General features: G+C 48.1%; 1 protein-coding gene across 2 annotated transcripts; it reads left to right on the top strand.

Annotated features, from left to right (window-relative positions):
• The first annotated feature begins 525 nt into the window (after nt 1–525).
• Nucleotides 526–18,944, top strand: LOC115842586 (CMRF35-like molecule 8). Of its 2 annotated transcripts, XM_060290364.1 has the most exons (7): nt 526–646; nt 5,769–6,098; nt 6,793–6,934; nt 9,221–9,315; nt 13,160–13,197; nt 13,645–13,752; nt 14,585–18,944. In XM_060290364.1, the coding sequence occupies exons 1-7, from the start codon at nt 586–588 to the stop codon at nt 14,717–14,719; spliced, it is 909 nt and encodes a 302-aa protein (XP_060146347.1). In that variant the 5' UTR covers nt 526–585; the 3' UTR covers nt 14,720–18,944. The 2 variants fall into 2 exon arrangements, with proteins under 2 accessions (XP_060146347.1, XP_060146346.1); XM_060290363.1 differs by lacking the exon at nt 526–646 and having other exon boundaries at nt 5,605–6,098.
• Nucleotides 18,945–27,325: the final 8,381 nt, after the last annotated feature.

Genomic DNA, 27,325 nt, shown 5'->3' on the forward strand with positions numbered 1-27,325 from the left:
AAGGAAGGTCACAGCCCTAGTACCTTCAGGCCAAGTGGAGGACATGTGTCCAAGACGAGAAATCATTCAGGGACTCTGGGGTCATCGTGCCAACTTGGAGATCCAGGCCTTGAGCCGGGGGTGTTCCTGGAAGTGCTGGTCCCCAGGGCAGTCGCTCTGTGGGTGCTGTCCAGGGCCCTTGCTCCTCCCCCAGGGCGCTCACCCTGACCACCCCGACTACGGGGAAACTGAGGGAGTTACTGGCTGGATTAGGAGGGACCTTGACACTGTGGTTTGGGGGGTGGGAGGGAAGAGGAGGTGAGCTGTGGGACTGGGGAGGGTCTCCTTACTGGAAATACGTACAGAACCTGTAACACGGCCGGGGTGTCTCAGGCCCCGGCAGTCGCCTTGCTCCCTCAGCGAAGACCTCCATCTTTTCAGAGCTCCGGGAACAGAACTGAAAAGAAGCTGAACGAGGAAGCAGCGAAGCACGAAGAAAAGCAGAAGTGGGAGCCTGGAGGCCTGACACTCCTCCTCGAGGGGGGACTGAAGCCTTGGGGCCAGCTGTGGCCTGGCGCTGTTGCACACGACATCTGTGCTGGAGAGATGGCCTGGTGGTCCCAGGCCACGTGGCTGACCCCGGCTCTGCTGCTTCTCTGGGTCCCAGGTGAGGGGCTGCAGTGGGGTGGGAGGTGGGCAGCGGGAGGAGGGAGGGTGCGAGGGCGAGAGCTGCAGGAGAGGGGTCAGGAGACTCAGGATGGGACGCCCTCTGTCCACCACATAAGACACGGAGGGGTAGGGCTGAAGGTCTGTCTCCCCTTCTGCAACCATCTGGCCTTAGATGAGCCACAGTGGGGCAAAGATGTGGGCCCGGAGTAGGGGCTTTGCAGGAGGTTTGGGGATGAATTATTACACACCAGAGTGAGTGGCAGAGTAACCACCAAGCGCACCCAGGGGCGTGTTTATTGTCAGGAGGCGCCCTGTGGTTCACGGGTCCCAGGGGGTGGAGGAAGTTTGGGGACCGGGCAGGGGCAGGCCTTGGTCTCAGGGTCATGGAGGTGAATGACTGTCCAGGGCGGCTCGAGGGGCAGGAGACTGAGGACTAGGGGGCCGTGGTCTCCAAGGAAGGGAGATGGGACTCCCATCCCATGGGGAGAGTGGGGCAGAGCAGCTGTGGGACAGAAGGGAGAGGTTTGCTCCGGGCAGAAGAGGGTGTCCTTGCACTTATTCCTCTCCTAAGCCTCCAGGAGCTCTCAGGGCTCTCCTCAGGTTGCTCCTGCAGTCTTGCTAGGTTTATTCCCGGCATTTTTAATTTGGGGGTCGTTTTGCTTATAAATTGATGTTTTCTTCAATTCTATTTGCCAACTAGTTGTCGATAGGAAAGCTGTGAGTTTTTGTGTATTAATTTTGAAACTGGTCATCCTCTCACCACTCATTTTTTAAAAATATTTATTTATTTGGTTGTGCTGTGTCTTAGTTGCGGCTGGTGGGCTCCTTAGTGGCGGTCACCGGCTCCTTAGTTGCGGCACACAAACTCTTACTTGCGACACGCAAACTCTTAGTTGCGACATACATGTGGGATCTAGTCCCCTGATCAGGGATCAAACCTGGTCCCTCTGCATTGGGAGTAGGGAGTCTTAACTTCCCCACCAGGGAAGTCCCACCGCTCATTCTTCTACTGACCCTCTAGGGTGTTCACGGGATCTGCCTGCATGGAGGGTTCGCTGTTTCTCTGGTTTCCTCTCTCATTGATCACGGGCTGGTTTGGCCAGAATGATGCCCAGGAGAGAGGCGGCAGCAGTCATGCCTGCCTTGTCCCTGACTGGGCCGGTGTCCAGAGTTTCCGTTAAGTGTAAAGAAGGCATCCCCTGTGTTCTTAAAAACAGCAGCATCAGGTGTCGTTCGCCTTTCCATTATCTATAGAGATGATGACAGGCCATGCCTTATCGCGCTCCATCGATACCGCGGGGGTCTTCTGGTTTGTTTTGGTGTGTTTATTTGTATTATTTTTACAAATTGAATGTTTGTGGCAAAACCTGCATCAAGCAAGTCTATTGGCTCCATTTTTCCAACAGCTTTTGCCCACTACGTGTCTCTGTCCCATTTTGGTAATTCTTGCAATATTTCAAACCCTCCACCAGCAAAAAAGATGACAAGTCACTGAAGGCTCAGATAATGGGGAGCATTTTTTAGCGAAGTATTTCTTAATTAAGGTATGTACATTGTTTTTTTTTTTTTTTTTTTTTTGCGATACGCGGGCCTCTCACTGCTGTGGCCTCTCACGTTGCGGAGCACAGGCTCCGGACGCGCAGGCTCAGCGGCCATGGCTCACGGGCCCAGCCGCTCCGCGGCATGTGGGATCCTCCCGGACCGGGGCACGAACCCACGTCCCCCACATCGGCTGGCGGACTCTCAACCACTGCGCCACCAGGGAAGCCCTGTACATGGTTTTTTTTAAGACATAATATTATTGCACACTTACTAGACCATAGTATAGTGTAAACATAACTTTTATAAACCAAAAACTTCACGTGACTTGCTTTATCGTGATTTTCGCTTTACTACGGTGGTCTGGAACCAAACCTGCAATATTGTCTAAGTATGCCTGTAATTTTTTCTCCTTTGAACTATTCAAGCGGCGAATTATATTAAGATATTTGGCTGGATTTTAGTCTTGATGTATTATACGGACTTCATGATAAGAATTAGGGAGGTTTCCCTGTTTCTTTATCCTCTGCAAATGTTTAAATAAAATTGGAATTGTTTGGTCCTTGAAGGTTTTGAGAGAACTAACTTGTGAAACTGTCTGGGTTTCACTCCTCTTTTTTTGGAAAGGAAAGAAAAAGGAACTTCTTTTTTTCTTCTTTCCCCCCCGCTTTACTGAGGTATAATTAACAAATAAAGCTCGTGTACATTTATGGTGTATAATCACGGTGATGTTTTGATACCCATATACACTGTGAAATAATTACATCACCTCACATAGTTATCATTGGGAAAGGACCCCTTGATAACACTTACCAGTATTGGTCTACATTAAAAAAAATCTTTTCTGAGCTAATACTGGTGATTTATACTTTCCTAGAAAATCACCAGTTTTGCCCAAGTTTACAAGTGTTTTTGCAGAGACTTGAAAATTACCCCGGGCTATTTTCTTTTTAATTGTGTATGCGTGTCTTCTCCTTTTTTTTTTGATCTAGCTACTCACAATAATGTCTATTTTGTTGTTTGTTTCTCCCAAAAGAAAAATCAGCTTTTCAGTGTGTGTACTAGTTCCATGGTTTTCCTTTTCCTAATTCACTAACTTCTGCTCTGGCTTTACTCTTTTCTCCTGGGTTAGGTGCGTAGGCATGTGTTCCTCTCTCGACTTCTTGCGCTGGATGATTCACTTGTTTATCTGGGATTTAGTAGGATGAGACTTTGCACTTCTAAAGTAAAACATTAGGACAAAAAGGAGCATCCTGTTAGAAGAGATAGAGACAGATAGACAGACAGACAGAGAGGGACAGACAGGGAGAGAGAGATAATGAGAGACAGAGACAGAGACCCACAGAGAGACAGAGAAACAGACAGAGACAGAAAAAAAGAGGCAGTGAGAGAGACAGATGGAGAGAGAGAAGGACAGACAGAGAGACAGAGACACAGGGAGAGAAACAAAGAGAGACGGAGAGGTAGAGCAAAGGGAAGGTAGACCCTGGAGACAGAGGGTTCGGTACTGTGGGTGGGGGGGATGGGGTGACCCAGACCAGGGAGGGGAGCTGAGAGCCAGGCAGAGAAAGGTGACAATTTACAGTCAAGGAGAGGCAGGGAATCGAGTCTGGATGTGGGGGCCAGAGGCAGCATCTTACGTGAAGGAAGGGCTGGGAGAGACATTTATCTTTTAAGCACTTGGTATGTGTCAGTTTTACTGATTTTTGTTTCTCTAGAAAATCACACATTCATCCAGATTTACACATTTATCTGTAGAGAATTTCTGCCAAGGACCGTCTCTGATTCTTTTAATTTTCTCTGTCTCTGTGATTATTTTATCTTTTCGTGTCTTCCTTCAGCTGGACAGAGGATTATCTATTTTTATTAGATTGAATTTTCTGAAATTCCTTTTTTCTTCGTCAAAAATAGTAGAATGAAACTAACACACCATTGTAAAGCAATTATACCCCAATAAAGATGTTAAAAAAAAAAAAAAATAGTAGAATGTCAGCAATTTCGTTCGGTTCAACCTAATATTATTTGCCAGGCGTTTTACACCCATCGTCTCATTCAACACCCCCAAATGTCACGTGAGGCTTACCGATCATCCCTACGTAGCACATTAGGCATCTGAAGCTCAGAGAGGTTCAGTTACTTGCCACCAGAACACACAGCAGATATGTCATAGTACCGACCAAACCCAGGTTCTTCTGCTGCCCTTTCCACTTCACCGTGGCCATGGCTGCAGAGAATCTCAGGAAACGTCACACCTGTGACGGGGCTAGGAAAGGTTTCTCTGAAGGGCGTCTGCCACCCAGGCCAGGAGAGGACGTCCTGATGGGCACCCGGGAGTGGGGGGATGGGAGTTTGCAGTCAGCTTTGGACACCTGTGGACTGAGAGCTGCATGGGGTGGGAGAGGTGCTCACACCCAAGTGTTTGTTGAGGGCCTACTATGTGTCGGGCACTCGTAGACATTGAAGATATAAGAAGGAGGCCCCTGGAGTTTACATTCCAGCGTCTTCATGTGATTTAAGAACCTGAAAAAGCAAGTGAAATTAAAGAGTTCTAACTCTAGCGAAAGAGAGAAGCCACCCCTCCCCCACCACTTTGGGGGCCTGATCACAGAATTACAGGGGTGTGAGGAGTGGTACCCAAAAGCATCAGGGAGGGGGGCGTGTCCTCGGCTTGGTGGCTAGCATTAACGTCACGTGCATCGTCTTCGTCCCCCAACTCCCCTTAGCTGAGGACTCTCTGGGAAAATGGCAGACATAAAATCTTAGAAACAAACCATGAGGTTCCAAAAAAAAGAACAAACGAACACTAGCTTCCCTTGAAAATTAAGTCTACAGGAGCTGCGCAAACGGAAGTAAGACCCAGGATGAAATGAAGGCTTTCATCAGTAAACTTTCTGTGTGTGTGAAGGATTTTTTTTTTTTTTTTTTTTTTTTTTTTTGCGGTACGCGGGCCTCTCACTGTTGTGGCCTCTCCCGTTGCGGAGCACAGGCTCCGGACGCGCAGGCTCAGCGGCCATGGCTCACGGGCCCAGCTGCTCCGCGGCATGTGGGATCCTCCCGGACCGGGGCACGAACCCACGTCCCCCCCATCGGCTGGCGGACTCTCAACCACTGCGCCACCAGGGAAACCCGGTGTTTTTTTTAATCCACAAAGTTTACCAAGTGTATCCAGTCTTCTTTTGTGAAATATTTAGCAGCCCTTTCTTGGCCTTGGTATATATTCCCTCGGTGGGAACAGATTGCTGGGAGCGCTTCTTCAGGTTACTGAGCTGCTCAGGCCTCAGGGCGAGATGCTGTCCCTCAGGAAGAGCCGGGTGCTTGGAGGTGAGCTCTTATCGTCCAGATAAGTTCGGAAGTGGGAGGTGTCTTGTTGGTGAGGGGTGGGAAGGGCAGAGGAAAGGAGATTGGGATCTGGAGGAAGGAGCTGCTGTGATCAAATCTTAGGGGTGACAGCGTGGACGGGGGAGGACTCTCTGGCTGATGGGAGGTGGCTGGCATGAGATGGGGGAACACTGGGGGTGACCCCAGCGCGCCCCTGACCCAAGCCCACCTAGTGAACAGCCAGACTCGGTTGTGTTTTCCAGGCTGTTTGTCCCTGTGGGGCCCCAGCAGAGTGACAGGCGTCGTGGGGGGATCCCTGAGCGTGGAGTGTCGGTACACGAAGCAATACAAAGACAATAGCAAATACTGGTGCAAAGCCCCATGTCTGTTACCGTGGAAGACTGTGGAGACCAAAGAGCCAGAGAGAGAAGTGATGCAGGGCCACGTGTCCATCAGGGACCATCCTGCAAACCTCACCTTCACAGTGACCTTGGAGAGCCTCAGAGAGGACCAAGCAGGAAAGTACATGTGTGGGATCACGGTCCCATTTTCACCGGATCCCACCGTCCAGGTTGTGGTGTCTGTGTTCCCAGGTGAGCCGTGCACACCCCTTCCCCCTGTACCAGCAACAGGGTTACCTGAAGAGTGTCAGGTCGGATTAGCCAAGGCAGAAATCTGATCAGAGACAAAACTGTGTGTGTGTGTGTGTGTGTGTGTGTGTGTGTGTGAGAGAGAGAGAGAGAGAGAGAGAGAGAGAGAGAGAGGGAGAGAGTCAGGGCGCTGGCCCCTCTCCTCAGTCTTGAGCGATGGGAAGGTGCGTGTCAGGGAAAGGGGAGGCTGAGAGAGTGTGCAAAGGAGAGAGGAGGGCGTGCTGGGGGCAGCCCCACAGAAGGTGGGGAGCTGAGTGGAGAGGGGGTGGTGGCCGGGTGCCCAGTGCAGTGGGGGTGCTAACAAGATCTGCAGTCCAAACAGCCGTCTCTGGCAGGCAGCGTGTGGCTGTGACTTGGGGTGGGGGGAGAACGAGCCTGGGAGTGGGAGTGACTGTGGGCCCTCCAGAGGACCCTGACCTCATCAGCAGGATGGAATCGGGGCTGTTGGGGACCTGTGTCCTGTTAGAAAATGCTCACTCAGCCCCGGGAGGGTCCTGGCGAGACTTTGGCTGCAGGGTCCTCCATCCTGCCCTCTTCCTGAGTGAGCATTTCGTGTGAAATCAAACAAAGAAGGTATTGGCGAGTGGTGGGAGAGTCAGAGAGCATTCCCTGGGTCTAATTTGTGTTTCTGCACCAGCATCAGTGCCAACCCACCCTACTGCTGTGGCCAAGACCTCGACAATCACAATCAGTATTTCAACAATGTCATTCACCGCCCTGGCCATGGCGAGTCCCACCTACAGTGCCAGCAACAAGGAGGAAGCCATGCAGGGGTGGGGGTAAGGCACCTGAGTCCCCATGTCTTGGAGGTGGGCTTCCTCTTGTCCATCTGGGGCCGGGAGCCCCATCCCTTTGGCTGGGGACCTCTGGCTCTCTTTGCATCCAGCCTGCATCTCCTAGCTTGGGTTGTAGGGGTCAGGGTGAACCTGCCTTGGGCTCTGAGAGAGGGCTCAGGCCGGGCAGAAGCTGGGGGGTGGCTGGAGGGAAAGTAAATTTTTTTTTTTTTTTTTTGCGGTACGCGGGCCTCTCACTGTTGTGGCCTCTCCCGTTGCGGAGCACAGGCTCCGGACGCGCAGGCTCAGCGGCCATGGCTCACGGGCCCAGCCGCTCCGCGGCATGTGGGATCCTCCTGGACCGGGGCACAAACCCGTGTCCCCTGCATCGGCAGGCGGACTCCCAACCACTGCGCCACCAGGGAAGCCCGGAAAGTAAATTTAATGAGAGCTGATGATATCCTACCAGGCACGTACTGAATGCCTCACATGAATGTTCTCATTTGTTACTCACAACCGTTACCATTATTACCCTCATTGTACAGACCAGTAAACCAAGGCTCTGAGAGGTTAAGTGATTGGCTGGGTCCTGCAGCCACAGAGGCAGGCTAGGCTCCCAAGCCAAGTTTGTGAGATTCCAAAGTCTGAGATTCTTTCTTCTAAATTCATGATTCTCGATCCTTTTTTTGGGGAGGGGGAGGCCAAAAACCCCAGGAGAATCTGACAACATGTATAGATTCTCTCACCGGAAAATACATACAGTCAGAAACCATCTCTGGGGTTCACAGACTCTCTAGTCTGACACCACCTGGTGCCCTGCAAGGTGATTCCGGCACTGACCACCTGGAATTAGCACAGACCCCAGCGTCCCATGAAACTCCTTAGGCTCAGTGCCAGAAGACGGCCTGACCTCAGAAATGCCGGAGCACTTTGGGGATTCCCCAGGTCATCACATTTCTGATCAACTGGATACAAATTTGGGGGTTCCCATGGGAAGTGCTGTACTTACAGTTTTATCATAAAGGATAAATGTCAGGACCACCCAATGGAGAGACACCCAGGGCGAGGTCTGGGAGGATCTGGAATGCAGGTTTCCGTGCCCTTTCCCAGTGGAGTCAGGGGGCATCATCCTCCCAGGACACTGATGTGTTCACCAGCCAGGAAGTTCCTCCAAACCTTAGTGTTCATCGTTTTTATTGGGGTTTCATGACACAGGCCTGACTGATTGAATCATTTTCCACACGACTGACCTCAATCCTCAACCCCCCTTCACTTCCCTGAAGGTCAGGCTGGCTCCGAGCCCCAAATCTCTGATTACGTGGTGACCAGCTTCCATCCTGGGTCATGCCATCTCTCAGCAAGAACTCAGGCAGATCTAAGGGGCTCGTGAATAACAAACGTACTCCTATTACTAGGAAAATCCCAAGGATTTAGAGTCTTCCTTCCAGGAGCCAGGGGCAAAGGCCAGTCAGGTTCTTTATTACATGACACCCCCAAGGCCCCTCCACTGGCTTCCTGACAACCCAAGTGACAATCCTAATAACAGGCGAGGTGAAATTCAGCCCCCAAATATGCCACTTCCAGAAGCTGGCTCTGCAGATGCACGCCTGGGGGACAGAGCTGGGTTTTGTATGGCTGAAGCCTATGCAATTTACAGGGGGCAGGGAAGTGCATCTTTAAGAAAAAGACTAGAACGTTATGGATGCAAACTAGACATTAAAGAAGGGGCCCGAGCAAGTGAGGGACCAGAAACCCCAAGTTATGTCAGCGTCCCAGGAACTCAGCTGCTGCTTGGCCAAGTGTGAAATGGTATAGTTACAAGGTGAGTTTTTGCAGCCATGTTTGTAATTGCAATAGACTGGGAGAAATGCCCATAGAGAGGGAAGAGTTAAATAATTTATGGTCCGTCCATGCAATGGAATACTATGCAGCTGTAAAAAAAAACAAAACAAAACAAATCAAACACCCTGAAGGACTTCTTCATGTACTGACATGGAAAGCTCTCCAAGATGCATTGTTAAGTAAAAAAACTAGTGTTTATACCCTGCCTCTTTTGTGTGAAAAAAGGACATATATAAAAATAATGTACATTCGTATTTTCTTGTATCTGAATAAAGGGCCTCTGGAAGGTTCTTAGGTATACCGTGTGTGTGTGTGTGGGGGGGATTTAGGTAGATGGGGGATGTGTAGAAAGGAGACCTTATACCATCTACATTTTTTCAATGGGACCTTATCTATCTATTGAACAAGAGCGGGAAGGCGTGATGCCCACCTCACCCTCTCTCCCCTCAGGCTGCAAGTGCTGCTGGCCTTGTTGGCACTTCTGCTGCTTCTGTTGGGGGGCATCTCACTGCTGGCCTGGAGAATGGTTCAGAGACGGATCAAATGTGAGTGAGTTCCTTACACCTGCGGCCCCGGGGTAGGCAGGACCCACCCACAGCCTCTGGTCTCTGAGGCTCTGTGTCCTGGTTCCCAGAATGGTCCTCAGATGCATCCCCTGAGACCATATATCCCGGGTGACCCTAGAGGGCAGACCCCAGAGGCGGTGTCCTGGCAGATCCAGGCTGTGGGAGACGGCTCCCCGAAAAGAGGCGTTTCCCACAGCGGGGCCTGGGGTGCGTGCTTGTGAAGCAGGGTCCCTCTTCTGTCTAAACCCTTCTGTGACCTCCCACACTCTCCAAAGTCCAGGTCCCCACAGGACACTGAAGGCCCTCTGCAACCTGCCCATCCTTACACTCTGGAATGCAGCTGTTTCCCAACTTCTTCTGCGTTTGCTCTGGGCGCCTGGGGTGCCCCCCTGCCTCTCTGTGGCTCACTCCTGCTGGGCCCTAAGCACTGCTCTCAGATTTCCTTTCCTCTGGGACTTTTCTTGGCCCCCCAAGAGCAGCTTAGGGGCCCTTTCCGGGTGGACCTCGGTTCTTCCACCACGATAGCCCTTTTCACACCAGATTGTCACACCTGCTTCCATGCCTGCCTGCCCCCCAGCCCGTGCGACTCCTTAAGATCAGGGACCCTGACTCGAGAAAGTACAGTATTTGTTGAATGAATGTATTATTTAATATCGTCACGTTGGGCACCCCAGGAAGCTCCAGGCATCTTGTGGTCCAGTCACTCTTCTCTGAGCTCAGATTAAAAGAGAGAACGTAGGGGGCACCCAGCATCCTGCCCAGCGCTCAGTAAGTAGGTGCTCAATAAACAGCTGAGCAAATTTAAATAAACAGAGGAACCAGTGAAGCTGTGGTCTTGTTGCTGGCTGGAGGCCCAACTGCCACCTGGAGGACAGCCAGTTTCTGTCTGAGATGGAATGTGAGCCTTAAGTTTGCTTACTGTGTTGAGAGTTCTTGATTCCATGCGCACAGGGTTCTGGGGGGATGTTCGTGCGTAGTTACCAATGCTGAGCCTTTCAAGCTTGCTCTGCTCCATAGCTGCAGTGCTAACTGGGAGTTGGTACTTTCTGGGGGCCGGGTGGAGGGGACCCTGCGTTACTCTCTCACCTCCAGCATCCCCGTGGGGTTCAGCCTCTCCCCCCAGCACAGCTCAGGCCTTTAGGAGAGAAATCAGCGGATGGAAAGAAAACCACTTCCTCTTCCCCATCTGCTGCTTGCATATCATTTTTGGGAACCCTCCCCCTAAACTTCAACCCATACTGCTTACCACATGGGGATTTTCCCAGCCTGGATTGCCTCAGATCTGTGGGTCCCAGCCATCTCCACGGTGCCCTTTCACCTAAAAAGCACCGCCCCGCCCCCCCCCGCTTAAAAAAGGGATGTGTGATCACTGTAGAAAACTGGAAAAGTAAGTAAAGCACAAAGAAGGAAATAAATTCACCCTAATAAATAAAAATGGAAGCTCGCACCACCTAGAGAAAACCAACCAAGGGCATGTGAGTCACGTCCTTGCAGTCCCTTTTGCACATCTGACTTCTTAAAATGTTTGCATCATACTGTAATTCCACTTTTAAACCGTAACATATTGTATGATTTTCCCTGCTAACAATGTTCTTCCGAAAATCCCTGACTCAGAGTTGACTTGTGCGGGTGGATCACACCTTGTTACGTGATCTTTGTTTAACAGGAGAAAGGTTTTCTGTTCAAGTAGCCTGACTGTCCCTCCCCTGCTTTGCGTCTCAGCTCCTGTCTCCTGGCTGCATCTGGGGTTGTCTACCCAGTGTCCTTGCGCCTCAGCCTGATGCCTGCCCTACCGCCCACTCATGGTTTTTCCCCTCAGCCCACTCTTGTTCATTCATTCATTCACTCACACAGCAAAGCTGTCCTGAGCAACTATTGTGCACAAGGGCCTGTACCGGGCTCTTGGGGACACTGTCATGACCAGGGTAGACTGGCTCCACCTTCAGGGTGCTTCCCGTCCAGCTGGCTGCCACCCAACTCTTTCAATGCCAACTTCCCCTCCCCCGGAATGGACTCCCATCCCTTCCTCACCAGCTCCCTTCCTCCTTATCATCAAATCACCCATCTCAGCTGAAGGGATGGAGGGTAGTGGGGCACCCGCCTGCAGCATTTGGAACAAAATGTGTTCATATCTCAGAGCCCCTGGTTGCATGTTCTGCTGAGTCAATTGATGGGGCTTAGCAAACACTTCTGTCATACGTGCCCTTGTGTCTCCTGAAGCTGGGTATCTCACCTTTGACTTTGGGGCTCCCTCCCTGAGGCTGGACAGTGTCTCCCCGCAGCGTTCAGTGGACTGGGCTCTGGAGTTGCCTGGCGGTGCACCTAGACCTATAGGGCATTCTGGCTGTGTGTGCATCACCTGTCCCCATCGGCTCCTGGGGCTCCAGGTTGAAAGGGCCAGGGGTGCACAGTTTTGCTCGGAGGCAGGACACCTGCAGAGCCACGCTGCAGGAGCCAGAGACAAAAGGTTGTGTGACCTGAGCTGCGATCCCTCAGAGCTGACAGGGCCTCGTGTCTGGGAGGGACGGACGCCCAGGCCAGGGGTCAGAGCAGATGACCCTTGTGACTTTGTATAGTTTGATGTGGCTCTAGGTCTCCACAAGAACGCTGCCTTTTTCCGTTGCGGAGCACAGGCTCCGGCCGCGCAGGCTCAGCAGCCATGGCTCACGGGCCCAGCCGCTCCGCGGCGTGTGGGATCTTCCAGGACCAGGGCACGAATCCGCGTCCCCTACATCGGCAGGCGGACTCTCAACCTCTGCACCACTAGGGAAGCCCAAGGACACTGCCTTTTATTTTATTATTTTATTTAAACAAACTTAGGGCTTTGTTAAAACACAGATAGCTGGACTTCATCCTCAACGTTGATAATTTAGTACATCAGCAGTGGGGCCTGCAGATCTGCATTTTTTTTAATTGCGGTAAAAAAATACGTACCATAAATTTTTTTTTTTTTTTTTGCCTGAGTTGGGTATTTGTTGCTGTGCGCGGGCTTTCTCTTGTTGCGGTGAACCGGGGCTACTCTTCTTTGTGGTGCGCCAGCTTCTCACTGCGGTGGCTTCTCTTGCTGCGGAGCACGGGCTCTAGGTGTGCGGGCTTCAGTAGTTGTGGCTCGCGGGCTCTAGTGCGCAGGCTCAGTAGTTGTGGTGCACGGGCTTAGTTGCTCCGTGGCATGTGGGATCTTCCCCGACCAGGGCTCGAACCCAGTCCCCTGCATTGGCAGGTGGATTCTTAACCACTGCACCACCAGGGAAGCCCCCTACCATAAAATTTGCCATCTTAACCATTTCTAAGTTTACAGTTCAGCAGTGTTATGTATATTTACATTGTTGCAAAAGAGACTTCTAGAACTTTTTCATCATACAGACACTTCCTTTTAAATGAGTGTCCTTCCTTTCTTGTCTCTCCTACCTGGGAACTTTTTTTGTTTGTTTTTGGCCATGCTACGCAGCATGCGGGATCTTAGTTCCCTAACCGGGGATCGAACCCATGCCACCTGCATTGGAAGCGTGGAGTCCTAACCAGGGGACTGCAGGGGAAGTCCCTGGGGAACATTTTTATGCGTGACTGTTTGGAGAACTACCTTTGTTTGGCCCCTCTCCCCAAGCTGGATCCTTCCTGCTCATTTGTTTATTCATTCATGTCCTCATTGACTAATTCACCCATTCAACAAACCCTTGAGTTCCTACCATGCTACCGGCCTGAAGCAATAGGTCCCCAGGGCTGAAGTCTCTAGGGAAAGGCCTTCCTCCGGTTGGACCGTAGGGATCCCCATCGCTGCCTTGCGCTGGGATTCGACCTCCTTTCTCTTCTCTTGTCTCTTTAGCTGGTGAGAACCCAGAGCCTCCCCAGAACCCCAGTCAGGTAAGAAAGGCTACTGCAGGAGGAGTGTCTGGGTAGCTGCGGGGAGCACAGAGGATGTTGGGGGCCTGAACTGTCCCATCAGCCAGTGGAGGTCTGTGTGGATCACACATGGGTGGAGCGAGGTGCTCGCCCCGAACGGGAAGAACAACGCCTGGGAGATCTGGCCATTGGGTCATCATGAACTCTAGCCAGTCTCTTCCCACCCCAGGGGAAAGTGGAGTGAGGGAGGGTCCTCCCAGCCCAGCTGTTGACCTGACCATTCAAATTCTGCCCTGAGAGGACCAGCGTGTGGGAAGGGGGAGGCCGAGTGGGAAGACTGGGACGCTCAGAGCAGAGAGGGAAAGGGGAGATGATTGCAGAGAAGGAGGGACAGAAGGCCCTCTGGACTGGACCATGCAGGGGCTCTGTGGACACCCACCAAGCCCTCACACCTCCTGCCCACCCTAGGCTGCTGAGCTGAGTGAACCCTGCTATGAGAACCTAGAGCTGCCGATGTGGCCCCTTCTGGAACAGCCCATGCGACCCACACAGGAGGAGGTGGAGTACAGCAACTTGGTGAGTGCAAGGGCCCAGCTCCCATCACAGGGACCCCGGGCGATGATAGAGGCATCACCTAGTGGGGCGGCAGCAAGCAGAGAGGGGAGTGAGGCGATCCACACTGTTTCTCTAGGACAAGGACACATAGAGCGCGGGGCAGGTGTAGATTTTGCCAAAGGTTGTTGTCCTTGTAGCTGGGGGTGAGGGGGTGGGGTGGGAGATGAAGGAGCTATTGAAATGGCTGGGGATAATCAATATTCAATAAAGTACAGCATTTATCAGGCACTGACCATGTACCATACACCCAATGTCAAAGACTGCGATTTCTCACTGCTTTGGTCCTATGGTCTCTTTGGGATGAACTCTGCTTTTCAGATTTTTATCAGTGACCCCCTGTAGGTCAGCCCACAGCCATTGTAAAGTACATAATGGAAGAGGTTGCCTCCCAACCCCACCCGGCCCAGGGTCCTAAGCCACCCATTAGTGGAACAGTTTAGGCAGAGCCTGAGGGATCCGTTGTTAGAGAAGATGAGGGGGAGATTTAAGCATCAGACACATGGCCCCGAGACTAACAACATCCTTGTTTTTCTAACTTGGTGACTAATGACCTCAAAGTAGACCCCAGGGAATCCCCCGGCTCTGAGGCCTGGGACTTTGTGCTGTGTCTTGACCAGGTCGGGTGGAGCAGGTGGGTGGACAGGATCTTGGAGACCAGCCCTTGCAAGAGAAAGAGGCCAGGACAGTGGGGGAGGGTGGAGCCACCGTCCCCCAGTGGAACCTCTCTAAGGCCCTAAGCTGGGGGTTCCTGCTTCCCCTGCCTCTCCTGAGCCTCTGGTCTCTGTCTCTGCAGGGGCTCCCCAGCGAAAACCTTCACTACACCTCAGTGGTATTTGATTCCCGAAGCCAGGATTCTAAGACGGACGGAATTCCCTCCCAGAAGCCCCAGACGCAGGAGCCAGTGTACAGCGTGGTTAAGAAGACATAAGCTTGTGTCTCCAGCCTTGCCAACTGGAGGGCTGTGTGGGCCACAGGAGGCCCAGGGCTCAGCCCCCACCCACGTCTGCCTCCACCTGCTCCCCTTGATGGTGACCGACAAGGCAGCTGGGCTCCCCAGGACTGTCCCTCTTGTGCCATCAGCCAGGCTGGCTTCATTGAGGATGACCAGGAATGGGGCTCTGGATGGACCTGTGGGAAACCTTCCATCCTACTGGCTCTCAATGCATCTTCCTGTCTTAGCTCTGTGTGTGGACGGCAGGAGGTCAGCCCCATGTGACTCCAGGAAAAGATGTGGCTCATGTAGGGTGGTACCTTCGAATAGCTTTGTAAATCGCAGCCCCATGGAAATGTCTGGGATTGCTGGCGAGTGGGGAGAACTGATGCAGAGCCAGAAGCATACAAAGGCGCTGCAGGCTGGGTCCCCCTCATCTTACAGACAAGGAGACTAAGACCCAGAGAGAAGAGAGTCTTGCCCGTGGCTCCCGAACTAGCGGCACGTTTCTCTGGACTCTTAGGTTTACTGTTAATATAAGAGATATTAATAAAGTTTAAAGTATCTTAAGAGAGAAGAAAAATTTAAAAGAAAAATCCTTTCTTTTGAAGGCTGAATAGTATTCCATTTATGTATATATCACATTATGCTTGTCCATTCATCTGTCAGTAGATACTTGGGGTGCTTCTATGTTTTAGCTCTCGTGAAAAATGCTGTTATGAACATGGTGTACGAGTATCTCTTCGAGACCCTGCTTTCAATTCTTTTGGGTATATACCCAGAAGTGAAATTGCTAAATCATATGATAATCTATTTTTAATTTCTGAGGAACTGCAATACTGTTATCTGCCGCAGATGTACCGTCTTACATTCTCACCAACAGTGCACAAGGGTTTCCAATTTCTCCACATCCTTTTCAACACTTGGTTTTTATTCCTGCTTTTTGTTTGTTTGTTTGTTTTAATAGTAGCTATCCTAATGGATGTGAGGTGATATCTCATTGCAATTTTGATTTGCATTTCCCGAGTGATTAATGATGTTGAGCACTTTTCATGTGCTTATTGGCCATTTGTATATCTTCTTTGAAGACATGTCTATTCAAGCCTTTTGCCCATTTTCAAATTGATTTTTTTGTAGTTGTTGAGTTTTTGTTGTCTGTGTATCCTGGATGTTAATCCTTGTCAGATACATGATTTGCAAACATTTTCTCTCACTCTGTGGGTTGCCTTTTTACTCTGTTGATAGTGTCTTTAGAGCACAAAACTTTTAAATTTTCATGAAGTCCAATTTGTCCATTTTTTCTTTTGTTGCCTGTGCTTTTTGGGTCATATTCAAGAAATCATTGCCACAGCCATGGTTGTGAAGATTTTGTCACACATTTTCTCCTAAGAGTTTAATGGTTTTAGGTCTGACATTGAGGTCTTTGATCATTTTGAGTTAATTTTGTATATGCTGTTACGTAAGGGACCAACTTAATTCTTTTGATTTTTTTTTTGCGGTACGCGGGCCTCTCACTGTTGTGGCCTCTCCCGCTGCGGAGCACAGGCTCCAGATGCGCAGGCTCAGCGGCCGTGGCTCACAGGCCCAGCCGCTCTGCAGCATGTGGGATCTTCCCGGACCGGGGCACGAACCCGCGTCCCCTGCATCGGCAGGTGGACTCTCAACCACTGCGCCACCAGGGAAGCCCCAACTTAATTCTTTTGCATGTAGATATCCAGTTTTTTCAACACCATTTGTTGAAAAGACTGTCCTTTCTCCATTGAATGGTCTTGACCCCCAAGTCAAAAATCATTTGACTATATATGTGAGGGTTTATTTCTGGACTCTATTTTATTCCATTGGTCTATGTGTTTGACTTTATGCCAGGATCACGCTCTCTTTTTGAAAATCTATTTATTTATTTATTTATTTTTTGCTGCATTGTGTCTTCGTTGCTGTGCACAGGCTTTCTCTAGTTACAGCGAGTGGGGGCTACTCTTTGCTGCGGTGCGTGGGCTTCCCATTGCAGTGGCTTCTTTCGTTGTGGAGCACGGGCTCTAGGTGCACGGGCTTCAGTAGTTGTGGCACGTGGGCTCAGTAGTTGTGGCTCGCGGGCCCTAGAGCACAGGCTCAGTAGTTGTGGCACACGGGCTTAGCTGCTCTGCGGCATGTGGGATCTTCCCGGACCAGGGCTCGAACCCGTGTTGCCTGCATTGGCAGGCAGATTCTTAACCACTGCACCACCAAGGAGGTCCCCAGGATCACTCTCTTTTAGTTACTGTGGCTTTACAGTGAGTTTGAAACCAGGAAGTGTGAGTCTTTTAATGTTGTTCTTCGTTTTCAAGATTGTATTGGTTATTGGAGGTCCCATGAGATTCCATATTAATTTTAGGATGGGTTTTTCTATTTCTGCAAAAAATGTCATTTTTTTCCGATAGGAATTTCGATAGGAATTGCATTGACTCTATAGATCACCTTAGGTAGTATTTTTATCTTAACAACGTTAAGTCTTCCAATCCATGAACATAGGATGTGTTTTCATTTATTTACGTCTTCTTTAATTTCTTTCAGCAATGTTTTGTAGTTTTCATTGTACAAGTCTTTCACCTCCTTGCTTAAGTTAATTCCCAAGTGTTTTGTTCTTTTTGATGCTATTGTCAATGGAATTGTTTTCATATTTTCCCTTTCAGATTGTTAACTGATAATGTACAGAAATGCAACTGATTTTTGTGTGTTGATTTTGTACCCTGCTACTTTGCCAAATTCATTCATTCATTCTAACAGGGTTTTTTTTTTGTGGAATCTTTTTGGGTTTTCTACATATAAGATCATATCATCAGCAAACAGATAATTTTACTTCTTTCTTCCCAATTTGGATGCCTTCTATTTCTTTTTCTTGCATAATTGCTCTGGGTGGGATTTCCAGCACCATGTTGAATAGAAGAAGCCAAGTGGGCATCCTTAGCTTCTTCTTAATCTTAGAGGAAAAGCCGTCATTCTTTCACAGTTGAGTATGATGTCCACTGTGGGTTTTCTATATATGGCTTTTATAACGTTGAAGTAGTTTCCTTCTATTCCTAGTTTGTTGAGTGTCTTTATCATAAAAGGATGTTGAATTTTGCTAAATGCTTTTTCTGCATCAATTGAAATGATCACATGGGCTTTTCCCTTCACTGTGTTAATATAGTGTACTACATTGATCAATTTTTATGTTGAATCATCCTTGCATTCCAGGAATAAATCTCACTTGGTCATGGTGTATAATTCTTTCAGTATTTTGCTGAATTCTGTTTGTTAGTATTTTGTTGAGGATTTTTGCATCAGTGTTCATAAGGGAAATTGGTCTTTAGTTTTCTTTTCTTATAGTGTCTGGCTTTGATATCAGAGCGATACTGGCCTCATATAGTGATTCTGGAAGAGTTCCTTTTTTTTCTATTTTTTTGGAAGAATTTAAGAAGGACTGGTATTAGTGCTTCTTTAACTGTTTGGTGGAATTCACCTGGGAATCCATCTGGTTCTGGGCTTTTCTTTGTGGGGAGGTTTTTGATTACTGATTCAGTCTCCTTATTTTGTTATTAGTCTGTTCAGGCTTTCTATTTCTTCTTGATTCAATCTTGGTAAGTTCTAGAAATTTGCCCATTTTATCTAGGCTATCCAGTTTGTTGGTGTACAGTTGTTCGTAGTACTCTCATAAACGTTTTTGTTTCTGTGGAATTGGTAGAGATGTCCCCACTTTCCTTTCGAATTTTGGTAATTTCAGTCTTCTGTTTTTCTTAGTCCATCTAGGGAAAGTTTTGTTGATTTTGTTGATCTTTCAAAGAACAAACTTTTGGTTTCGTTGATTTTCTCTCTTTTCCTCTATTCTCTATTTTGTTTAGCTCTGCTCTAATATTTATTATTTCCATCCTTCTGCTAGTTTTGGGTTTATCCTTCTTTTTCCAGTTCCTAAAGTTGTAAAGTTAGGTTTTTTATTTGAGATCTTTGCCCCCCCCCCGTTAATGTAAGCATTTAAATTTCCCACTTAGCACTGCTTTTGTTGTGCCCCATAAGTTTTGGTAGGTTGTGTTTATGTTTTCATTTATCTTTAAGTGTTTTCTAGTTCCATTTATGATTTCTTCTTTGATCCATTGGTTGTGTAAGAGTGCGCTGTTTAGTTTCCACAAGTTTGTGAATTTTCCAGTTTTACTTTTTTTCCCTTTTCAAGTGTTTATTGAAAGATAAATAAACATAAATTGGTTGGTTATGTGTCAGTGTCAATTCGTTTTTTGAATTCTGTCTCATAATACTGTGTAATCTCTTATAAGAAAAAAATTTTTTTTGAGCATTAAGTAATGCCCTTGCAGTATGAATTGGGCCAACCATCAGATGTGGCTCCTCTCCTGTCTCAATATGAATAAAATGCAGTTAAAAAACAATGAAGAGGGACTTCCCTGGTGGCGCAGTGGGTAAGACTCCATGCTCCCAATGCAGGGGACCTGGGTTCGATCCCTGGCCAGGGAACTAGATCCCGCATGTGTACTGCAAATAAAAGTTTAAAAAAAAAAAATGAAGAGAATCCAGTTTCACATTTGTTATTTATTTCTAATTTCATCCTGTTGTGGTCAGAGAAGAAACTTTGTGTATCTGTCTTTTTAAACCTATTAAGAGTAAGTTTGTGGCCTCATATATGGTCTATCCTGGAAAATGTCCCATGTGCACTTGAGAAGAATAAGCATATTGTTTTTGGGTAGAGTGTTCTGTATGTATCTGTTAGATCTAGTTGATTTATTGTGTTAAGTTCTCTATTTTCTTACTGATCTTCTGTCTGGTCGTTCTATCCATTATTGAGAGTCGGGTAATGAAGTCTCCAACTACTATTGTAGAACTGTCTATGTCTTCCTTCAATTCTGTCTGCTTTTGCTTCACATATTTTGATGGTCTGTTGTTAGGTCCATAATTATGTATAATTGTTGTATCTTCTTGATCCTACTACCTGTCCACGTTTATGTTGTATGAGACAAATAAACCTGAACGTCTTTAGGTAACTGTTGGTTGGAGTTTCTGTGATTTACAGGAAACTACATTCCAAATTGAGGCAGAGCTCTAACCCAGAATCTCTTCCTATTTTGTCAGAGATGTTTGTTAAAACTTCACCATCCACCCAAATGGAGGAGACATCTGTTTGGAGTTCCCCCAGTATGTTCTAATCAAGTCTGTATTCATTCGTTTGCTCATTCACTCATCCATCTACCTAGTCATCGGTTCAACAAAAATTATTTGAACACTCAAAGGTACTATTAAATGCAGCAGTGAAACTATAGCAGCAAATACAGTAGTGAAAAAGATACACCATACCTGTTTTCAGAGAGCTTGCTGTCTAGTGGGAGCAATATTAGATTACAAAATGAAAACAACCAGAGGAATAGCCAGGTGGCCTCATGCATCTGTGAAGCCTGACCATGACACAACGGTAGGTGGAACCCTTCACATACAACACGGTGTTGAGTGGTGTTCCCTGATGCCGTGCAACATGGACTCCTGGCAATGAGGATTTGAAAGGTGGATGTGAAGAGTGTTGAGCGACCCCATAATGTGGACAGGGGCTTAGTCATGTACCTGTGCAGAGTAAGTGCTCAAAAACATTTGTTGACATGAACTGAATTCAGTCCAGTCACATTCCAAGCTTGACCTAAAACGGCCCTTAGAGGTATCCCATTTCCAATCAGAGAGTGACCGCTGCAGGGTGGTTTAAAACATAGAAGGACATGGTAGAAGATAGAATCTAAGACCTAAGAGGTTCTTTGCAGGACTCTGTCTCCTCAAATGGAGTGAATTTTAAGATATTTATTTAGTCTGAATTTTCACCAATTAGAAAGAAATCCTCTGTAAAATGCAAATATCTAGAGTATCAGTCAGGGGAATTGATGTTAGCTGCTGTAACAACCACAACCATGAAACTGGTTGGCATGGCACTGGGGGCCAGATCAAGATGGTATTTCTGTCATAGCTGCATACTGTCCCTACCCCCCCGTCCCATGAATCTCTAAGGCATGGCGTAGGGATGTTTCCCAGTGTAAACTGCCCAGCATGGTTGCTACCCCTTGGGAGTCCTTAATATCACTTCCTGACAGTGGGTCTCAGTTGAGACCATCCCAGTTCTCCAGAGGAGGTCTACCAGAGAAAGTGGGGCTGGCTCTCCATCTTCTTTTCACAGAAGTCTTGTTGCCTTAATCTATACAGATTTGCCCAACTTCCTTTCAGGAAGCTCTGCACGCCAAAGGACATTGGGAAAGGCAATCTTTGCAAGCCAGATATTTTTTTTAAGTTCTTTTATAGCTTTCCTCCAGGGCTCCCGGGGGAAGTGTATCATAACTGCCTCAGGAAGAGCGGCAACCTGGTGACTCTTCCCTGAACGAATATCTGCTCTAGGATGATGTGTCGGGAGGTGCCTCAACTTACCTTCGACTGGATTTCATATTTTAAGTTGTATTTATTAAAAATTAGGCATCGTATTACCCAATTGAAAACTCAAAATTTATATGAGAATGTATAGTGAAAATCAGTGCCCTTATTCTTGTCCCTAGTCATCCAGAGATAATGTTAATATTTCTTATGTTTCTTCCCTTTTAATCATATAGCATATATCTATACAGCATATATCTCTAGCTACCTACCTATCTATATATCTGTCATCTATTTATCTATGATGTATATGATATATATAGATATATAGTATATATGGTTTGATACATGATATATGACATATAAGTATCTGACCTTCAGTTTTCTTATCTGTAAAATGGGGGAAATAACACTATAAATCTTTGTATGTTTGCAATGAGGATAAAATGATATAGCAGGGTACTTAAATCACATAACACCGTAATAATAAATGCAGCTGATATAAAATACTACCCCTGCCCACAGGGAGTTTACAGCCTGTCCCCCGGCACTTTTCCCTCCCTGGTCCTCCAAGCCAAACCATCATTCCCTAAACTGGCCTCTGCTAATCCTTCTCACATTCAAGCAAGTGATGCTGAAGATGCTGAAAGATCGGAGCCTTGACCTGAAAAGAGGAATCTGTTGACCCTGAATTATCGCCTCCTGGTGGAATTGGAGGAGTTTTGGGGGAAATCCTTTTTCTACTAGGGAGCTGCCCACTGCTCTCCCCACCCCCTGCACCCCACAACACAGAAAACAAAATTAAAGGAAAAAAATACTTTGCTGTACGAAAATAGTTTTGATTCAGTTTTGTAGGTCCTGGTAGTTCCTTCTAATCCGTTCAGTCCACTGGGTTTACTGCCCTCACCGTTCAGGGAAGCCAGGGTACCGCAGAAAGCAGAGGATAAAGGTTGCTTGTCTTTGTAGTTCCAAAACTGTCAAGGCTTTGTTGGAAGAGGAAGAAATGTGCACTGACCATAGATTTGAGGGACAAGTGAGGAGCGAGAGAAAGCTTTCCAGCCTCGGACCAGAAAAGAGTAGCCTGGATGGGGGCTGGGGCTGGACCCCAGCTTGGAGCTGCCCAGAGAACCAGCGCTTCTGCTGTTCACACTAAGGCAGCCATGGGACACAGGTGGGTAGTAGCTCTTGAAATGAGCTAGTTCTCAAATAAGATGGGCTGAGTCCAAGAAGACAATGAAAATACGAGGACTTAGAATATCTCATCAATAATTGAACACAATGATTACATATTGAAATGATAATATTTTGGATATATTGTAAATAAAATATATTACTAAAATCAATTTCACTTGCTTCTTTCTTTCTTCCTTCCTTCCTTCCTTCCTTCTTTCTTTCCTTCCTTCTTTCTTTCTTTCCTTCTTTCTTTCTTTCTTTCTTCCTTCCTTCCTTCCTTCCTTCCTTCTTTCTCTTTCTTTCTTTCTTTCTTTCTTTCTAGGGGAAGGGGTGAGCTGAGGTTTATTCATACAGTGGAACACTCTACAGCAGTGAAAACAAATTGGATTCTTTGTTTTACAGAAGAAGAGACACAGGCCAGAGAGGTTACCTGAAACAACCAAAGCCACTCAGATGGGTAAGAGAAAATCTGAATCTTGTGTCCAGGACTCCTGGGATCTTAGTGTTTAAAAACCAAATCCATGGGCTTCCCTGGTGGCGCAGTGGTTGAGAGTCCGCCTGCCGATGCAGGGGACACGGGTTCGTGCCCCGGTCCAGGAAGATCCCACGTGCCGCGGAGCGGCTGGGCCCGTGAGCCATGGCTGCTGAGCCTGCGCGTCTGGAGCCTGTGCTCCGCAACGGAAGAGGTCACAACAGTGAGAGGCCCGCGTATTGAAAAAACAAAAAACAAAAACCCAAAGCCTTTTATTATTTTAAAACAATTTCAAATTTACAGAAAAATTCTGAAAACAGTAAAAAGCACTCCCATATATCCTTTATCCAGATTCACCTTTTTTAAAAAAACATTTTGCCACATTTGTTTTGTTATTCTGTTTATATCTAAACATAATTTTTTTCTGAGTCATCTATGAATAGATTGCTTATACTGTCTCTATTGGACTAAGCCTGCTACACTTAGATGCCCTCCTGGTGTGTCTTCCAGTGGTGTCTGATAAAGTCCTCCCTGAGTTGTGTCTTTTTTTTTTTTCCGGCTGTGCCGGGTCTTAGCAGTACACAGGCTCTTCATTGCGGCATGTGGGATCTAGTTTCCCAACCAGGGATGGAACCCAGGCCCCCTGCATTGGGAGTGCGACCACCCACCAGGGAAGTCCCTCCCCCAGGTGTGTCTTGCCTTTGTTTTACAGTCCAGATTCCCCCTCAAAATACAGCACTGTGTTTGCACAGGGCGCCAGCATGATAAATATTTACAGTATTAAATAATGTTAGGTTAATCATGTATTCACAACTGGTCTAAGGAATTGGAAGGTATTTCTAAATTAGCCCGAGTCCTTTAGAAAAATGACCCCGGGCTGCCTTACTCAGGGTTAAGAAAATGACTACAAAACTATGTTTGTTTTTAAACCTTACTACCCAGCAAATGCACTGTTGGGTAAACCCTCAGTAAGGCTCAGCCTTGGAACAAGGCATAGGGATTGACAACCATGTGTCTCCACCTTGTGGCCATGTCTGTAATCACACACCCTGGATCCCAAGCCCATCTCAGTTGCTCCAGCTGGTCTGTCAATGCAGAAGGAATTCTGTATTTTCCGGGTCCATGCAGCTGAGAAGGGGAAGGGCCTGAAACAGGGGAAAGGACAGGAAAACTCTGCTCAGCTTTTCAATTCCCCCGTTGCAATTCCCACCCCTTGGATGTCATTGTGCTGAAAGAAAAACTTCCTCCTCAACCTTGACTTCACTTGTTTGGTGCCCAACTACCTTTTTCCAATTCCTGGATTTTCCCAGCCCGACTTCAGCAGGTCAATGGGAAGGGCAGTCATACCACCTGTGACTGATGTAATGGATTTGGGGTCAGACAGAGCAGGTTCTAAATCTCACCTCTGCCCTTACCAGCTCCAGGGTCTGGGGCTGTCATCTGAGGCCATTGAGTCTCTGTTTTCTCATCCAGCGACCCCTAGTGGTCCCTCCGTGTTTTCTACCTCGCCAGACTCAGAACCAAGCTCTTCGTAAAAGGCCCTTTCCACTCTGCGCCCCCTGCCGTCCACGCTGTTTGTTGCCTCTGAGATTCCTTCCAGGGGCCGTTGACCTGAATTCTCGGTGTCTGCAAGTTACCTGTTGCCAGTTCTCTTATGTAACCCTCTTCCCAGATCTTTTGAATCTGACCCTCAGAACTCTTCCCCTTTCCTTATGGGCTGCAAATCTGGGCCACCTGGGGCAAATGAACCCACAACACTTCCTAAAACCCAGGCCAAGGGCAAACCCTGGGTTCCCATGTGTCTGGGGGAAAAGCGTAAAAAGGGCATGACAGTGCTTTCAGGATTGTTGAGAGCCATGGGGATGCACTGAATAGAGGCCTTGAATCAAAAAATATTCCCCGTATGTGTGGGGCTTCCCTGCTGGCACAGTGGTTGAGAGTCCGCCTGCCGATGCCGGGGACACGGGTTCGTGCCCCGGTCCGGGAGGATCCCACATGCCGCGGAGCGGCTGGGCCCGTGAGCCATGGCCGCTGGGCCTGCGCATCCAGAGCCTGTGCTCTGCAACGGGAGAGGCCACAACAGTGAGAGGCCCGCGTACCGCAAAAAAAAAAAAAAAAATTCTCCATATATGTAAATTACCTTCCTCCCTCCCTCCCTTCCTCCCTTCTTCTCTCCTTCCTTCTTTCCTCCCTCCCTCCCTCTCTCTTTATCGTAATTGTTGAGAAGTTTATAAGGCACCACGACCTTTATTTTAATAGTTATAAGAGGGAGCATAGCTAGTTGCCCTCTACAGGTAAAACTCAACAGCACGTGTTGGTTGATTTCAGTGATGAAATGACCCGGTCGACCTCAGCTGCCTAATGCAAGCTGTAATAACGTGTATTTAATAGCCACATAACGAAAACAAACTGTAAGGATGGTGGCTGTACCAGCCAGACATGTAACAGTTCAATAAGTAAAGCACCATGTCGGCATCGATGAGAGTGTGCGCAGGTGGATGAATCTGGAAGGCAAGTGAAGAGGAGGGATGACAGGTTATAAAGAACGAGCAGGGAGCTTGGATTGACAAGGGTCTCTGATCACCTAACACTCAGTGCACTGAATTCAAGGTGAAAGTCACCAGTGAGACTCACAGATACAGAGAACAAAGTAGCGGTTACCAGTGGGGAATGGGGAAGCGGGGAGGGGCAAGAAAGGGGCAGGGGATTAAGAAGTCCAAACTACTGTGTGTAAGATAAATAAGCTACAAGGATATATAGTACAGTGCAGGGAATACAGCCACTATTTTATAATAACTGTAAATGGAGTATAACCTTTAAAACTTGTGAATCACTGCATTGTACACTTGTAACTTATATAATATTGTACATCAACTATACTTCAATAAAAAAGTCACCTGCAGAATATTGATTGACTAAGCTGTTCTTCACTTCTGTAGAGGCAGAGCTGTCCTCACAGTGTGGGATCGGTCAGTGAGAGGGTCAGACATGTCCTAAACTTGTCAGATTATCAAACTCATGGGCTGTCTGCTGATCACAAGGATATGGGGTCAGGAGAAAGGTCTGCATAAAATTCTCTACAAACGTCAGAGAAAGAGCTCTGGGGCTTTGGGGGCTCTTTCCATTCATGTCACAAATGAAGTTGACACGGCGTCATCTTCACTAAGACCAGAGCCGGCCACTCAGCATCTTAGGGTCACCTTGGAAGGTGTGTGTGTGTGTGTGTGTGTGTTTGTGTGTGTGTGTGAGAGAGAGAGGATCAAAAATCCATACATCCATTCTTGGCCATCACGAACCACGTTTTTTGTACATGTGTCAGGGTGTATATCTGTGACTGTAGCTGTCAGAAAAAGTCCCCTCGGTGGAAGGGATTGATAGATATTGACAAGTTTCCCTTCAAAAAGGCCTTGCTCTCTTACTTTCTCATCAAGAATACCCGAGAGCCCATTTCCCTTCACTCTTGCCAATCTTAGATATTTTCAGAACTCTTATTTTATTTTCAGTGTGATTGGAGAACATAGTATCAAGTTGCATCCCCTCATGAGTGAGGTTGAACCCATTTTCACTTTTATTTACCATTTTAAGTTCTTTCCCTGTGGACTACCCATTGGACCGCTTGGCCATTGAGTGACCACCTGTCAAATCACCTACGTCCCACCTGTGCAGGTGGGAGCTATTTATTTGGATCTGCAACTTTAGAAGACTTTGTTCCTCTGGGGAGACTCGGGAGCCTCTGGGGCAGGAGGGGTTTGGACAAAGTCCTAGACGAGGCTCAAGATCAGCTGGGGTAGCAGAGGGGATGCCCCTGGACTTTGTGACTTTCCTCTTGAAAAGGTGTAAGGCTTCTAATAGGAAGCCTCTCTCACCTCCAGTGACGCAGCCAGCAGTGGGAGTGGAGGGAAAAGACTCTGGAGGGAGAGGCCAGGGATCCAGACCGCGGTCCAAAATCCTTGAGAAGGAGGGAGCGAGAGTTTTCTAACCCCAGAACCCGGGAAACCGCCAGGTCAGGTGCTACCAAGCGCTAAGCCATGTTAGTAAGTGTGGGTAAGCGTCACGGTCACTGTGAATGGGCATCCGCTGAGGGACACACAGCCTCTCATCACTTCCAGCCTGAGGCACATTTCAGCTGGAGTCCCAGGCTGCCCTGACACCCCTGCTGCCCAGAAGCCTTCCACCTGGTTCGAGTGGCCCTCACTGCTCAGCCCACGGGATCCCATCCATCCACTGTGTGGACTCTGCCCACACAAGCAGAGATGCTCGGTGCTCTGGAACAGCCTAGAGAATGCCAGCCTCAGACCCACGCATGCGGGGAACACAACCCAAGTCCACGTGCCCGAGGGAACTGTCCAAAGTCTGTATCAGGAGCTCCTGGTGGAAACTGGCCAGGAAGGTGTGCAAACAGCAGGACTTCCTGCCTTCCTGGGACTCTGGCTTAGGGACAAACACCTGTCCTCACCCTTGTCACTGAAGCATCTTTCTTCCTGGGGACACAGCTTTAGGGGGTTGACTTCAGAAGGAGCCACTCTCTACCCACAGATATCTGAGGTAGCAAGTCCTCCAATTTCAAATTCTCTGCCGACAGAGCAGTACAGCCTGCT

Source organism: Globicephala melas, chromosome 20 (genome assembly GCF_963455315.2).
Source record: "Globicephala melas chromosome 20, mGloMel1.2, whole genome shotgun sequence".
Taxonomy (NCBI): domain Eukaryota; kingdom Metazoa; phylum Chordata; class Mammalia; order Artiodactyla; family Delphinidae; genus Globicephala; species Globicephala melas.

Excerpts from the sequence above, each read along its gene's own strand:
- LOC115842586 (XM_060290363.1), top strand. The coding sequence starts at position 5,681 with ATGAGATGGGGGAACACTGGGGGTGACCCCAGCGCGCCCCTGACCCAA. Across the intron at positions 6,099-6,792 it reads TGTGGTGTCTGTGTTCCCAG|CATCAGTGCCAACCCACCCT; the intron begins GTGAGCCGTGCA and ends TTTCTGCACCAG. Across the intron at positions 6,935-9,220 it reads GAAGCCATGCAGGGGTGGGG|GCTGCAAGTGCTGCTGGCCT; the intron begins GTAAGGCACCTG and ends CTCTCCCCTCAG.